General features: G+C 35.5%; 1 protein-coding gene across 1 annotated transcript in view; it reads right to left on the reverse strand.

Moving 5' to 3' along the window:
* Nucleotides 1-725: 725 nt before the first annotated feature.
* NETO1 (neuropilin and tolloid like 1) overlaps nt 726-16,583 on the reverse strand; it is a 66,443-nt gene continuing 50,585 nt past the window's right edge. Inside the window, exons 8-11 of the mRNA XM_032710215.1 lie at nt 6,557-6,670; nt 3,709-4,267; nt 2,496-2,570; nt 726-1,251 (exon numbers count right to left, since the gene is read on the reverse strand). Of these exons, the coding sequence (XP_032566106.1) occupies nt 2,510-2,570; nt 3,709-4,267; nt 6,557-6,670 (734 nt within the window). The 3' untranslated portion in view covers nt 726-1,251; nt 2,496-2,509. The remainder of the gene's footprint in view (nt 1,252-2,495; nt 2,571-3,708; nt 4,268-6,556; nt 6,671-16,583) is intronic.

Below are 16,583 nucleotides of genomic sequence, written 5' to 3' on the forward strand. Positions count from 1 at the left end.
CTCTTTTCCCATCTTTTTATACTTCGGGAAGATACATGGAATTTTTTACGCTTTTTTCAATAAATCTAGCAACATTTTTATATCATCCCTGAATGACACAAGATGTTTAAGAAGGAACTGCGATTTCTTTTAAAACAGAATTTGGAAGGTAACGCTTTACATAGATAATGAAACTATGATTTTATGCATGGTTACTGAGTTCTTAAATAAGAGGACTTTCAACTTTACATAATTTTGGCTCTTCAACCTGTAACAATGCAACTTCTCAGGTGTAATTTTGGTGTCAGTTGCTAATATTTGTAGCTTGAATTACGAATATAACTTTATCTTGCATAGGGAAGTGGTTTATATCTGTATTTCTAAAATTGGAACCCAGACATAACATTTGTGTAACTGATAAATATCTGCCACTCTACCACACTGAAGCAATCTTCTTATTAATTACCATGGAAATAAATTAATGAAGAGTACAGAACTGAGCACATAGCTTATCACAAACCTTTGAACTGAAATTAAGTGATCAGCTTCATGTAATATGAATCCATTTAAATCTTAAAAAAAATGTATTTTGCTTTTCAGTAAGTGAGGGATGACAGACAGATGATTTCCTGCTGTATCTGGGTTTCAAGTTCCTAGAAGATACTTTTTGAGCTCAATCTCCCAAATTACACAGGATTGATAAATTAGGTAAAAGAAAACATTGCCATTAAACTCAAGGTACGAAATTATTATACATTTTTTTATGTATTTTTATATAAAAAGTTACAAGTAGCAAGCATATGACACAGAAATGGAACAGTAACAGCAATAATTGTGAATGCATGCTTTTTACAATGTATCTAATAAAGGGATTTTTGCCAACTCAAATATTCAGTAACAAACATGCAGATTAATTTCTCAATGTCAAATTCAGTCATATTGCTAGATGCTTATCCAACAAATGCTTCTATTGAAGTGATTATGAATGGCTAAATACCTGATTTCAATAAATTGTTCCTGAAATTGGGAATTTAAATTGTAACGAAAAGAAGAGAGAAAAAGAAAAAGAGAAATGACTGATAAGCATAATAACCAAAGTCTTATTGCCTTCTAGTAATTTTACTCAACACTGTTTGCTGAATTTTGTCATGACATGAGAATAGCTGGTCAGAGAGTCCATAAAACCTCTAGCTGGTGTTTCCAAGGACGATAGTTTCACATTTCACTGTAGCATGTTCAAAACCACCCAGGAGCGCACTATTCTCAAGCAGTCTATATAATGAAAACAACGTACATATAACAAAAGTTCAATGTAAATCTTCTTCCACATATCACAAAACATACAAGTAAAAACCAGACATAAAACATATAAGCTTAAATAAAACTATGCTTAAAAAAAAAAAAGGGTCAATCTGAGGAGCTAATTTCATCCTCAAGTTTGTGGCAGATCTCCAAATATATTTAACAACTAAGGAGCACTTGGTGGCCAGCAACAAAATTGCAAAAGAAATATATTATTGTGCAACGGGAGTATCTTGCTACAGAAGTAAGATATGCCTATATTTCTTAGATTTGCATAAAGGCAATGAAATTAAATTAGAAAATTTTCCACTCTTTCTTTCAGACAGCTAATTCATTATAAATTTTTCCATTCAGAGTTTTCATGACTGCATGAATAGTTGTCTGAAAGCAAAAAAAAAAAAAGTTAAAAGATGTTCTCTGAAGAAAAAAGGCAGAAAAATATTTACTTAATCTATCTACAAGCAATAAAACCATTAATGGATTCTTTCCCTGTAAAATTGCTTTATACATATATACACATAGAAATGTATATACATATATCTATGTTTATATATACACATATATAAATTGACAGACTAGCAGCTATCTATAAGTCTATTATAAACATCTGAGATTATATTTATTGAGATTAAATGCTGATAAAAATGATGCAAAATTAAAAGTCTAGGAATAGACTCAAAAAAGTGAGTTTAATTTGAAAACATTAACAACAGTGCTACAGATTCTCTAAATTTATCTATACTACCACATACTCTTCCCCCAACACTTCACAAATCCTCCCCCAACATTTCACAAGGTTGAATGAATAAAATGAACCAAAGCCAGATAGTTTCACATCTTACTGACCTGAGTTAGATTGTCAAATTTTATGTACTATTTCAAATGCTGGGACTCTAAATTTTATTTTCATAAATAATAATTAAAAAAATGAGACAGAAGAGCCATGCAAAGCACCTGACTTTATAAGGTGTTTGGAATGAAGATTGCATTTGGCTGGGGTTGATTATAGTACTGTCAAGAATAAGCAATTAAAAAGTTTGCTTAGTTTGCAATGTTAAAGTGCTCATCTGTCTTTCAGTTTTCTTAGAATTCAACCCTGTCTCTCTCCATACAAGGTGATATACAGTTTGAGACCTAATATGCATTTCAGAAAAATAACAAATGAAATGGAAAGCAACAGATGATTCAATTGCTGTATACATAAGTTTACTTACCTCAGGTTTGTCTCTTAGACCCTAGTTGTGTTGTACTCAGACTCATGTTTGCTTAGAGACCCAATGAGGCAGAACCTGGAATGTTATGGCTGTTTCATTCAAAATAATAGTGTTTGCACAGAAAAGAAGAAATATATGCATATATATACTTAATAAACAGTACACTTTGATAATCTGACCAATATCCATCAAGTAATTTACACAGGCATGCAGTTAGATTAAAATAGTCAAATAACTTTTTTTTTTAAGAAATAGAAATGCCTTAATGTGCAAAGAAAATATGGAGGGCATGTAAACAGTCACAAGAAGTGCATAAATAATGCATGGAAGAGAAAACAAATATATATATATAAAGTTATGTGTGTTTTTTAAATGTATTGTTCATAAATGTTTTTGCTTTTTTCTTTTGTGTGTAAACTTTTAATCATTTATATTTACAGTCATTCAAAGTGCAATATATAGAAAAAATAGGTCTTTTATTAAAAATATCATGCTTGACTTTCCTTTTTTATTGATTAGAAAGATTCCTTTTAGCTTCATTTTTATATGTAAATATATGAGTTTACTATGGTGTCTCATGTTCTAATTTGTCTATCTATCTTAAGTATGACAAAAATACTGTGATTAATAATGGAACGGATACATTAAAATTTGAAAATATTTTCATTCATTATATAAAAGTTAACATTTCATTATAAAAGGGGTTTCCTTACCCCAGGATTGTGATCCTCATTCTTGTGTCATGCACCAAAATGGATACATATATTTTTTATTTATGGATGTATTGATTCAGAGATGGTTAGACCAACAGTGGATTATACTCAAGGCCACATCAGTTACAAGGAAACCACATATATGTGGCTTTTCCAAAAACTAAATTTACACAATCTTCTTTGGTTTTTAAAAATTGTACCTGTCCTCTGTTGACCTGTGTATGTATGCATGTGGATATGTGTAAAATAGTAAAAATAAAAGAAAGAAATAAAGTAGAAATGTAAAGCTGAGATACAGGATCCTTCAGGAATCAGGAGCAGAGATGAGAGAAAGAGAGACAGGAAGAGAAATAATGTAATAGTATGTACTATCAGCAAACAGAAATTTAAACAATAAGTAAAGAAGAAAAAAAATACGACTTTACTGAATAAAGAGGGAATATGTTTGGGCAATCAAGTCCTTACGCAATAATCTTCATCAAAAATCTATTGATACTGACCGCTGAACAGATTTATCATGTCTGGACAGCCTGTGACTTGTGGTTGGTACCTCTTCAATTTCGTCTATCTCACAGGCATCTGCAGCATCTTGTGAGTAGCTATGCTTCATGACAAGGATATTTCTCCTGTTCATGGGTTGAACAAGTGGTTTTACAGGCTGGGGTTGTATTTCTGTCAAGACAGAAGCATCTCTTGTGCTGAGGTTACTACGGCTGCCCTTAATGCTAGACACTTGTGATCCACAGTGATGGTCATGAATGCATTTTGAAGAGGATCTCCGCAGTTTATGATAATTTTCAAAGTCATCTGCAACATCAGCAAGGTCAGCTGTAGTCCCTGTCCCTCTGAGGGTGCATAACTCATAATGAGGAGGCTCAAACACCTCCTGGAACACATTTTGATCAAAGTCTGTTTTCCTTTGGACAAATTTTTTACGAGGCTGCTTGATCTGTACTATAATAGATATGACAATGAGGATGATCACAATGCAAGAAGTCACCCCAATTATAGTCCCACTGGTATTGGTAAGTTGGTCCAATAGGTTAGCTTTTCTTTTTTCTGTGTGATAGGAGGAAAAAAAAAAGGCATAGCATTAATTGCAGTTCAGGAATAAAAACAACCATGATGAGTTCACAGATTACTACAAAGCCGAGCCTAGTATATGTCTGAGTTCACTTAATCAATCTCATCAACAAAAGAGAAAAGAGGAAGAAATCAGGTATTCATGAAAGCCAAATAAACAACACACAAGTCCTCTGCGTGCCTATTCGCTTGGACACTCATTTATTGCAGGATTAATTAATTGAAAGAATTATATATTTTTTTTTATAAAAAGCAACCACCGTAACAAGCAGATGGCTTCAGTGTCACCTCTGAACTCTATTTGCCTGCTAAAGCCCCCAAGACTGTTACAGATGTTCTCTTCATTATTTTCTGTCCCTTCCAGTAAATATATGCAACTAGGACGTTAGGACCAATGGAAGAACAAGATTTTATGGGATTTAAAAAGAAATTTTTCTTTGCATTGCAAACTGTGTTGAAGTCCTAATAATTGTGAGCTAACTGGGACTTCTGCAGTGCTCAATGAAAAAGCTAAATCAGGAGAAAATAGAAAAGTTATTCAAACTGAGATTTGAGAAAGGAAAAAACCAAATTGGTGCAAGTTATTTCTTTTTTTTTCTATTAATTTACAAAACTTTTCTGAACACCCATAAAAAACATAAAAGTTGATCATGTCTACTACCCTTTACTTAGAGGCCTCTAATAGATTAGCCAGCAAATTCTGCATTGTGAATGATGATAAACAAAAATATGCAGTAAAATAATAAAAATAACACCAGTTTCACCCTACTGTCGTCTATCTTTCTTTGTGATTTGCTTTCAAATGGCTGCAGGCACATGAGATGGTGACTGAGCCCTGTAGAAATTCCAGCTGAAAGCATTCTTATCTTTCTCTCTCAGGCATAGCAAGACTCGATAACTGTGATTAAGTTTACTGTAATTTTTCTTGGCAACCTAAAACATATCAAAGAACTTAACAAAAAGCCTTTGAAATGAAAGTTATTGGCACCAAAACAGCAACATCCATCTCTTCAGAATCTCCTAGATTCCAAAAATGAACTTTTCAGTACTCCCCATTGCCTACTCTTACCCAGTGTTTTTCTAACTGACTTTTTCTCTTTTTCTGGAGAAAAAGCATTCTTAAAAAAAGCAGCACTGCAGCAAACAACCCTTTTGCTGGAATCAGCAAATCTCCTTTTCAGAGTTAAAAAAAAAAGAGAGGATAAACACACAAGACCCAGTAAAAAGATACTTGGCAAAAGAAAGATGAAAATCATTCTGGAAATTAAAAGAGTGGTGAAGATTTTCTGTTTTCCGCTGTTCTGAAGAACTAGAGAATGAATAATTATTTCCCAATTGTATGTTTAGTTTCTTTGAAGAATATTATGCTATGCCACAGTTTGTGTTCTTTTGAAGTATGCTTTCATTTGTGTTTTACCCTATTGCACTGCTTGTCAGGATTTTACAGGCTTCAGCAGACTTATGGGCTGACTGTTAATCCACCTCATTCTGAATTTTTTCTTGATTGGTTCCTAAATTTGGCATATCCCATGTTTCCAGGAACAAATCTGCATCGGGTGGGTGGGGGTGGATGGGGGTGGCTAGGAGGGAAGCAAACTGTCTCCCAAGCCTACAATGTAAGTTAGTTAAGCTCTTTTCCCTGAAGACAACACAGATGCTGACTTTTTTTTTTCCAGAAACACAGCAATATGCAGAAACCGCTGCCAACACATGATAAGGAACATCTCTCCCTCCCTATGAAACAGACATTACACCTGATTTCCTGTGCTTGTTCCTCACTCTTCAATTTCACTCGACTATAGTTGGATTTCTTTGCTTTCTTGCAATGTAAATTCCACTTCACCTTGGCTTTTAAAACCACATGGCCTATTATGGGCATAGCATGCAGCTAAAAGACACCTGCTACCCATATGTTACTCCACCACAAAAGTACCTATGACAAAGGAACTGAAACATTACTTTTAATTATACTTTAGATTGTATGGGAAACAGAGATGAAGTGATCAGAAAGCCTCCCAGAAGCATATAGCCAGCCAGAAGGATGTAACCAATGCAACACGACACATCATGAATACAAACACTGAAAGTAAGATCCATCGGCATTTTTTAGCTCCCTTCATTTTCTCTATTGCTTGATGTACGCTCTTCCTGAATTACTCTTCCTGAGTTTTCATGAACCTGGCACATACCTAACAAGAAACTGAGGATCATTTGCTGAATCTCATGCAGTGTACATGATTTGACTTTTTCAATCCTAAACATTACCTTTGCAGTGGTTTTCATCCCAGGGATACACACAGTTCTGGAGCCCGTTGCAGACCAGTGTATTATTTATACACATATTACTGTGGCAAAAGAATGTGTTGGCTTCACAAGGGGCTAAAACAAGAGAGAAAAAACTGATATTAAGTAGCAAATCATTCAGCACTCCACAACACACACATCTAGGAGTGGTCATGTAATCTGTAATAGGAAAAAACTATACAACACAGGTTCCTTGAGCATAATAATTATTTGAAATGCAGCATTGACAGTACTCAATTGACAGTCACACTTTTTATTACTCTATGGCAAGAGATTTTCAATTTTTTCTAAGATGACTGGACTTTCCCTTAGCCTGATTATCATGGTCGTGGTGGGTTGGCCTGTTGATTGGCCCATTGATGGGGCATCATTGATACATTATCAACAATTTTAGCCACAGATGCAAAATACATAACCCTATGGGCTGCTAAGAAAAGAGTTAATTGCATCCCAGACAGATCTAGTGTATAGGAAATAATTTCTTTTAAAGTTTGTTACTGAAACTTAAGCTTTATAAGAAAACTTGTGTGACTTGAAGAAGTCACTTCAGGGCCCCTATAAATGATGCCTGAGCATTTATACACAGAGAAAGTAAAATTATTTTACAAAACCTTTTAGTCATGAGAAAGGCTACAGTTAAGAAGCACCACTTTAATCACAGGTATGAAGATTAATAAAAGCAGCAGTCTTCAGTGTCCCTGAAGCCCATGGTCTAGAAGATGCATGCAGATTAAAGCTGCAGGAAAAAGGCTTTACTGATGGTCGTCTATTATTACTGCGAAGAAGCTGTTTGGAAGCCATCAGAAAAATCATACATGCTTCCTAATCTGTGCTGTTTATGGAAGTGCTGGGAGATGATTAGGTGTTGGCATTGTGAAGCTACTACTCCGAAAGCATATGACACAGTAAAGATGAATTAGTCCTCATATTTTTTTATTAAAACCAAACCAGACCTTCCTTCATTTAGAAGAGCTACAAACTTTAGCAGTGTTAAATCAGTAAAAATTAACTCCTTATGTATTTTTTTAGTTCAAACAACCCAAAAGCATTATTATAATTATTTTTAAGGGAAAGATAAAAAATAAACTAAGACTTAACTAATTAGAAAGGAGTTATGATGCTCATACTATTTATACTTCGAATTTGATGCTTCATAGCAATTATTCTCCTCTGCAACTTTAAAAGCAATTTCTGTGACAACATATATGCACAGTGCAGAGACTGGTTCAGAGCAGACAACTGCTTTAGTGATTTGCAAACTAAGGACAGCACAAAGTATTTATATTGTAGAACTTAGTGACTCCATATATCATGACAAGAAATCCAATCTTCAATAAGTGTTTAAGTTCAGATATCCATAACTGACTACAATGGCTTATTTGGAGCATTTATGGTCTGTTAAATAAATAGTAAATGCCATCAAAATCAAAGTGTACACCCTCAAATATGCAACTGCTCACTCAGATATAACAGTATACATATACTATATGTGTTAGCCAATGCTGAAGACATCAACCAGCCTGCTTCTGTTCACTGTTAAATTTTTTTTTAAGTCTGGAATACCATCTCCTAAGCTGCAGTGAGCCTGATGAGGTTGTAAGTTTGTTACAGAAAGGATTCTACTTTAAAATGGACAGAAAGAACAAAACAGCACGTGCATACAGAAAGGGAGGGTACTTTGGGACAGTCCTTATCTATCTGTTGCTGTCATTTGGGGACAGTGAGGTCTGAGCCTGGACACAGGCTCAGATGATCATGATGTCACATCATCATGATGTGACACCTCATATAGGTAACACATCAGAGGCAAAATCATCCTTCTACAGTCTGTTTCCAGGTGAGGAACTTTTGGGACTGGTTCTTTCCAACATGCAGAAAGAGTCTCACTGTCTACTCTAAGCAAAAAAAGGTGAAGCAGAGGAAGAGAATTATGGAAAAGAGAAACCTAAGAAAATCTAAAGAGCCACCCATTCAAAATCATGGTAGTAGGTAGGAAGTGTGCAAGAAAATAAGACCTAAATGGAGAAAGTAAAAAGAGTGACAGAGGAACAAGAGAAGAAAAAACCAAAGACAAACCAACCAAAAAACCAACCAACCAACCAAAGAGGAGAAACAAAAACCCAAACAAACTAACAATAAACACCAATTGCAAGATTAGGATACCTTCTGTTAATAAAGCCACAAAGAAGAAAAAAAAAGACCAAAAAACATTCAGAGTGGTATGAAGGACCTTAGAAGTGAAATGGGGGAACAGAGTGCTGAGCAGGCAGAACCACCTAGATGTCTATGACTTTAAAATCAGTCTGATTTAATCCTAAATGCAACTTCAAAAAAAGGATTAATAGTGAAAAAAACAAATCCCAAAAGAAAACAGAGCAATTTAAAGGAAGAAAGGGCAGTTGTGCAAGGCAGAAATAAAGGAATTCAGAAGTGGTAAGTAGAAAAGGAGAACTAAAGGAAAGTAAGTAGGAAGTGAAAGGAAGAGGAAGAGGAAGAAGAGGAAGAAAGAGAGAACTGTATAGGAAAAGCAGATGTCAATTAAGGCATTCCACACTGAAAGGAACAGCAAGATCAAATGAAAAATATTAGGAAATGTTTTGGAAATTAGAGAAAAATTAAGGGCAATAAGAAAGACCTTTTCTGCAGATTTAAGAAGAAGGAGTAATTATGCAAAGAGATAGCAGGGAGATCTGGAAAGATAAGAGAAAGGAAGAAAAAGGAATGAAAATTTCAATTTTTCTAAATTGTGCTGTTGAACTGTGGAGGAACAAAAATGGTATGTGAATAAATGTCAAAACAAGATAAATAGTGATGCAAAGCAATTTCAGACCAGGTACAGAAAACTTAACAGGAAAGAAACACAAATGTAAGATTCAGAAAACTAAAGATAAACAGCTCCCTCTTTTTCATATTTATAAAAGTAGCATAGTCAAGTTCTCTCTGTGGTCCCATGAACCTGGATTGATTAAGATTGTCAAGAGGTTAGGGTTAGGGTCATATTTTCTCCACTCTAATTAAGGCTTTTTGCTAGAACGAATGAAAGCATCTAGGGAAGCTGAAAACTTGTCAGTCCCACAGTACATTGGAAGAATTAGTTTCCTTGCCCTTGAAAAGGCACAGCAATGAGCTCTTGGGATGTTGTATCAAAGACATTCTAGTAATAGCAAAAAGATAAATGAACCGATAGTAAACAAGTTTCTTTTATAGCAAGATATATCTGGTCCTGATGCTTTTCTGAAGCTGTTAGAGAACTCAGGATGGGAGTGGAATCAAGCAGTCAAGGTATGTGACATCAAGCTTGTGGAATTTTTTCACAAAAGGAAGCCCCTGCTATCATTAACTTCAACTAGATTAAACAACACAAGCATCTCCACACAGCAGGAGCTGTGCTCTATCACTCTGTGGTTTTCCCCATGACTATATAAATGCCCTTTATATGAGAGAGCAGCAGGAACAGAGAAAGCTCACTTAAGTGAGGAGCCAAGTGAGAGTTACTGGGTCATGACTGGTGGAAAGCCCAGTGTCAGCCCACAGCTACTAATACTGTACTTTGTGTCTGGACTACTTGATCATGGTCAAGAAGTCAACAAAATCTAGGTAGCTGGAAACAGCCTCACATTCACGGGCCCTGATCTTTATGGGGATTTTAACCCTGTGGAGGGCAACCCAGCAGGGTACAAGCAATCCAGAAAGCTTCCAGAGTGCACTGATAGCTTCCTGACATAGGTAATCAGGGAGATGATGAAGGTAGCTCTGCTGTACCTCACACTCATAAACAAGAACAAAGCAAGGATGTGAATGTCAGGAGCAGCCCTGGCTGCAGCGAGTATGAGATGGTGAAGTTCAGGATGGTGCAAAGAGGGAATAAGTTGGCTAATATTACTGTGAAGCCACTCTTGATTATCTCTTTAAAATCATGCTGATCGAGGCCTCAACAGGCTGAACAGAAATGAATGTCAAACATCAACAAAAGGAAATGCAAAGTCCTGTCTCTGGGAAAGAATAACTTCTTGCACTAGTACATGCTGGGGACTGACTGTCTGGAAAGGAAGTTTGCAGAATAGTTTCTGTTATGCAATAAGGTGACCATGGGCCAGCATTGTGCCCTTGTGGCAAAGAATGCCACCAATATGCTGGGCTGCATTAGAAACATAATTGTCAGCAGGTTGAGAGATATGATCCTTTCCCTCTAAGGCTTGAGACATCAGACATGTGAAGAGAGGCTGAGAGACCTCAGACTGTTCAACCTGAAGAAGAGAAGGCTCATGCAGGCTCTTGTCCATGCATACAAATACCCAATGGGAGGGAGTAAAGAAGACAGAACCAAGCTCTTCTCAACGATGTCCAGCGACAAGACAAGAAGTAAGAAGCACTAAATTAAACATAGGCAATTCCCTTTAAAATCCAAGAACAAACTTCTACATTGAGGCCGGTCAGACACTATACAGGAGCTTGTTTACCAGAGAGGTTGTGGAGTCTCCATCATTGAAGATATTAAAAACACAACTGGACGCAACCTGCTGTAACTGACCCTGCTTTGAGCCGAAGGATTGAACTAAACCACATCCTGGAGACCCTTCCAACCCCTCCATGACTCTCTGAAAAAAGTGACTTCATAATTAGATCAAAAGTAACAGCTGGGAACACACAATTATATAATTTCTCCTGTGTCTCAAACCTGCCTTGCGTCAAACTCTGACAAGGTACTGGCCTAGAAATAGGTGAGATAGCATATTCAGCACAATGAAGAATTCACAATGATTATAACAAGAGTGAGCAAATTGGAACTACACATATAATTCAATCTGATGTGTTTTAATAAATTTAGACCTCTGATAAATTTTTACTGTATGAAAACACTACAGTCTAAATTAAATCACTAATTAAAGAAAAAATATTATTAAAGGTTCTTTTTCTAGTTTGGATTTGAACTGATATTTTTATACAAAATTACAGTTTGTATAAAATCATATGCACAATGAAAAACTTCAAAAGTTTTCATTCTATTTTTTAATGATGATATTTTCTTTTTATGAATATGGGTGCTATAAGAATACTTTGTATCTTAATATACAAACAAATTTTATAGTTACTGAATTCATTATAATGTAACATCATCTTCTTTGCAACGAGTATTTATATTGAACACAAGATGGTGCCCTTATCCTGGACAATATATAAGCGAGTTACCAGGAATAAAAATGATATTCCAATCTTTTTCAGGTTTAGGAAATGTGCACTTAAAAAACCACAACTATAATAATAACAATGCTGTTTCTATTATTGGCCATATAAATATATTTTGTTTCTAGTACAAATTAGGAGATTTTTATATTATTCATATTTCCATAAGGTTACCACCACAGCATTCAAAGAAAGCTTGTGTTTGCTACTGCTTTTCAAATTCAAAAAAATTGAACCAATATAGTTGTCTATATTTTCTTACTATGGGAAGCTTTTAGAAATGCACATGTCCATATACTTTTTCACTTATTAATCCAAAATGAATATTTTAATCCTGAATAGCCTTAAGGCAGAGAACCATGAAGTGTATTAATAGTTCTTCAATGTGCCATTTTAACAAAGCAAGATGAAATAAAAGAAGTCATAATTTGTATTTAAAAATATAATTATACTGCTTTCACTTAGACATTAAAATAAATAATCACAAGCAGTGCAGTCCAGTTTGTACTATAAAATGAAAATATTTAGAAAGCGGTACAGAAATTAAATATTCCGTGTTATTAAAGATTATTATACTATTGTGATATTATCACATTAATAACAAAATACATTGCTTTGTGCATTGAGCATAATTTTGTTGGGTATTTCAGGTTACTTTGGATATAAAATACAAACATGGCCAGGTCAAAACATTTTTAAAAGATGGAGTTAATAGCAGAATTGTTATGGAACTCGTGTGAAGCCTGGCTGTTCCACTTCAGTACAGTACTTTCCCCAGTGTATTTACACTATTTCTTACCACCGTACAGCATTAGTGCAACTCCTTTGCTTCTGGAGTGTGAACTAGATCTGAGTAACCTAGCTTGGGTGCCTATGTCATCCTTCATTGAACTATGTGGATTTACCCTTTAAGCCTGTTTCAAGGCAGGGATTTCAGGCCAGGACTCGATAATCTTAGACAAATACCCTACACCACTTGCTATTTTTAGTCTTATCCCTCTTCCCCCCCTTCCCTTCTTGTCATAACATTTTTGAGAGGTCTTACTTCTTCCTAAGGGTAAATGGGAAAAATCTGAAATTTTAACAATGGTTAGATGTAAGAAACATTTTGCACTGAAGTCGTTAGACATTTCACACCTACTCCTCATCTACTCAAGACAGCTCATTGCATCATGCTCTGCATGTGAATTCTTTAAGTACAGACAATTTGGATTTTTCTATTGTTCATTCCTGAAATATAGAGCTTTCTTTCCTCCACAAGAGGAAGAAAAATTAAATTCTTCAAATGTTCCTTGAATCATCCTTGAAAAATAGGAAGAAGTTTTCTAGCAGCCTTTTCAAGGAAAAATTCATCAGTCATACTGAGATACTGTTTCAGTTGACTTATTAAAATTATAAAATTATTAAGTTGGTTTTAGCACTGTACACTAAAAGTATATAATCTAAAGTAAAATTATTATCTTTTCATTTACCATCAATGAAATAAAAAAAAGTTATTAAAACACAGAAACTTGACAATGAAATGTGCTTAATACTAAATGTTATTTCTCAGTCATCTTCAGACAGGTCTGTTCAAGATAAATGTAACTTTTATGGATAGTTAATACCAGATACACATCGATAATCTTGTCTTTAAAAAAACATCTATATGTAGTTTCACACGTTTTTGTTTGTTTGGGGGTGGGGTTGTGAGTTTTGGGTTTGGTTTGGTTTTGGTTATGGTTTTTTCATTGTTTCATTTGTTGGGGTTTTTTTTGTTTTGGTTTTGTTTGGTTTAATTTGGTTTTGTGTTTTGGTTTTTCTAGGGGTTTTTTTGTTTGTTTTGGTTGGTTGGTTAGGTTTTGATTGTTTTTATTGTTTTCCTATACAAGCTCACCAGAGAATGGCAGCTCAGGAGCATGTGCTCAGAGGTCCAGTCTGTGTTCAGTTTATACACTCTAGGCACCACAAACATTTTTTTGTTCAGGGTCAGAGAGTCACTGGGATGCTTAGCCAGGGAGGGTTTTTAACCAGAGATAACTGCAAACAGCACAGAAGGGAAGAAAATCACAGATGAGTGCTCATCAGGAAGGAGGCAATCCCAGTGGTTTTTTTTTAATGTATTAGTGCAGAAGCAGAGACCAAAATCAGCAAAGCTGCAATCTGTTTATATTCCTAAGCCTTTACAAAGGGAAACCACCTGTTCACGTGTTGCACTTCATAGAATCATACAATCAACCGAGTTGGAAAAGACCTCCAAGATCATCAAGTCCAACCCTTGATCCAACACCGCCGTGGTTACCAGACCATGGCACTGAGTGCCACATCCAGTCTCATCTTAAAAACTTTCAGGGATGGTGAATCCAACACCTCCTTGGGCAGCCCATTCCAATGTCCGATTACTCTCTCTGTAAAGAATTTCTTCCTAATATCCAACCTAAACCTCCCCTGGTACAGCTTAAGACTGTGCCCTCTTGTCCTGCTGCTGGTTGCTTGAGAGGAGATCGATGCCCACCTGGCTTATCACCTTGTTGTTCTCTTTTTCAGTAGTTCCCTTAGCTTTACCACAATAAACACAGTCCTTAACACTGCATACCTGAAGTCCCTTTTCCCCATCACCTCTGCTGGGTGATCACCTTCAAGTCTGTAAACAAGGACTTGGGTGCTCTTATTTGATAAAGCTGCTCACTACTCCCCTGACAATGGCCTTAGATTTCTATCCAATACAGTTTTTGTTATTAAAAATAAAATAAGAATGATAGAACTTGTGCTCCATTAGAAAAGTCACACGTGACAGGGCTTTAAAAACAGGCTTAGAGCTCAAAGCGACAATAAAATAAGAGAAGGAATGATGTTTTTCTGGAGTGAGGTTTCTGGTGCAGGGTTATGGGCAGAGAAGGAAGCAGTGCTACCAAAGAGCAGTCAGAGGTGAGAGAGCAAACATCTTGCCTGCTGTGCATACAGAGGGTTTTTCTCTTATCCCATATGCCCTGGTTCTACAAACCTTCTTTTAGGCTAAAGTGTAGGTGTGTCTGCTGAGGAACAGCTCTTTGAAGAAGCTGTAGGTGTAGCATGTCTGTCATTAATCAGGCTGGAGATCACTCTCCAATCATGGAAAATGAAATGAACAGTTAGTCAGTGGGTAAAAAAACAAAGACTCATTTTTCAAGTCTTCTTACCAGATGAACAGACACCTTTTGATGACACCAGCTTTCTTGTTTTCTTTTTTTTTCTCATTCTTATATTAATTTATTGGATATTTAAAATCTAGTATAGATAGTGACTACCATACATAAAAATATGATTATGCTTAGAAGATATCTTAAATATTAAAAAGGTAAGGACATAAGCAGAAAAAATCCCATAATGACAGTTGGAATAGCTAATAATGCTGATAATGAAATATCAGATCATCACTATAAATTATCACCTATTAAAAATTAATTGGTTATTAAGTGTTAGAGCTCTACTACTATCTTGATGATGTGAAAATCATTCCTGATTTTCTGGCATAAGAAACCTCATACATTATATGCCTTTCCTTCAGACATATTTATAGCACTGCTGATCTGAAAGTATCATTGTTGGTGGTTTGGAAACTTGTAAGATCACTTTTCAGATGCCAGCAAGAAATGCATACATATTTGGAGCACATGATCAAAACATATGAAAATAATCATGTAAGAAATCTCTTTAGGACTTCTCTATTCTACACAAATTTTACATCCCCAGGAAATGGCTCTATAACAAGAATTAACACTGAACAGACTTATACTGAAAGAAAATGTTGCTCAGGTTCAGTAGCCTGTTTCCAAAAAATAACACTTTGAGTTCACAGAGCCCTGTGTAAGGGAAGAGTCACAGTCTCAACAGCTTAATTCCACACTAAGGAGAGGAACCTGGGGAGCAACAGATTACAACACCTCCTGGTCATTCTGACAGGAACAGTACTGGAATTCTACTTTTGCACTCTTTGCCCTGCACATAACCGCAACATAAACGTAATCTTCTATTTTTTTCCTTTCTCAGCTCTAGATTAACAATATAGAATTTTTCATCTTTGTCCCCAAATAGAGACACAGGTGTCTGTTCCCTGATGCACATCTCCCTGAATGAGGTCTGACATTCCTTCTCTTCCATGCAGATGATCTAATTATTCCCACACGCTGTTGAAAGATGTTGCAGTTTACATGCTATGAGATGTGTCTCACAGTGTGTCTCACTGACATCTGTTCTAGCTGACTTCTGACAGCCAGCACCAGTATGCAGCATAGGGCAGGACAGACAACTGACATGACACAGAAAGTACCATCTGCATAACCTTTAAATCTTTAAAGTCAGTTTCCAGTATTACAATCACAGATGCAGTTTCTTCTATTATTTATGAGCAGGCTGTGAAGACATATTTCAAAGAACAATTTAGCCTTTAATAATTTTTCAGCTTTTAGTGAGCAATGACTGTTCAGAGTGAATTTACAGAAAACACATCAGTATTTCGAATTTACCAGTCAGAATACCCTGCAGTATAAATTGTCATTTTCTTACAAGAATGGAGTAGCTCATAAGATGTAGCATGTCAGATAAATATATTAGGAATACTGTAAGAGAAAAAAAAACACTCATTTTTCCTTATTTTCTTTAAAATATGAGAGATTTGCAAACACACACTTATTCAAACCTTCATTTCAAGTTAGTCATCATAGTGTTTCACTCTCCAGTTCTTTATATGCTGTGAACCTCCAGTGTCTATGCAGTTGTTTCTAAGGTAACAGATCAAGATGCCTTGTGAAAAAATGAATCAGATCTTGAATATTCAAGACATCTC

The sequence above is a fragment of the Chiroxiphia lanceolata genome, chromosome 1, assembly GCF_009829145.1.
Source record: "Chiroxiphia lanceolata isolate bChiLan1 chromosome 1, bChiLan1.pri, whole genome shotgun sequence".
Lineage (NCBI taxonomy): Eukaryota > Metazoa > Chordata > Aves > Passeriformes > Pipridae > Chiroxiphia > Chiroxiphia lanceolata.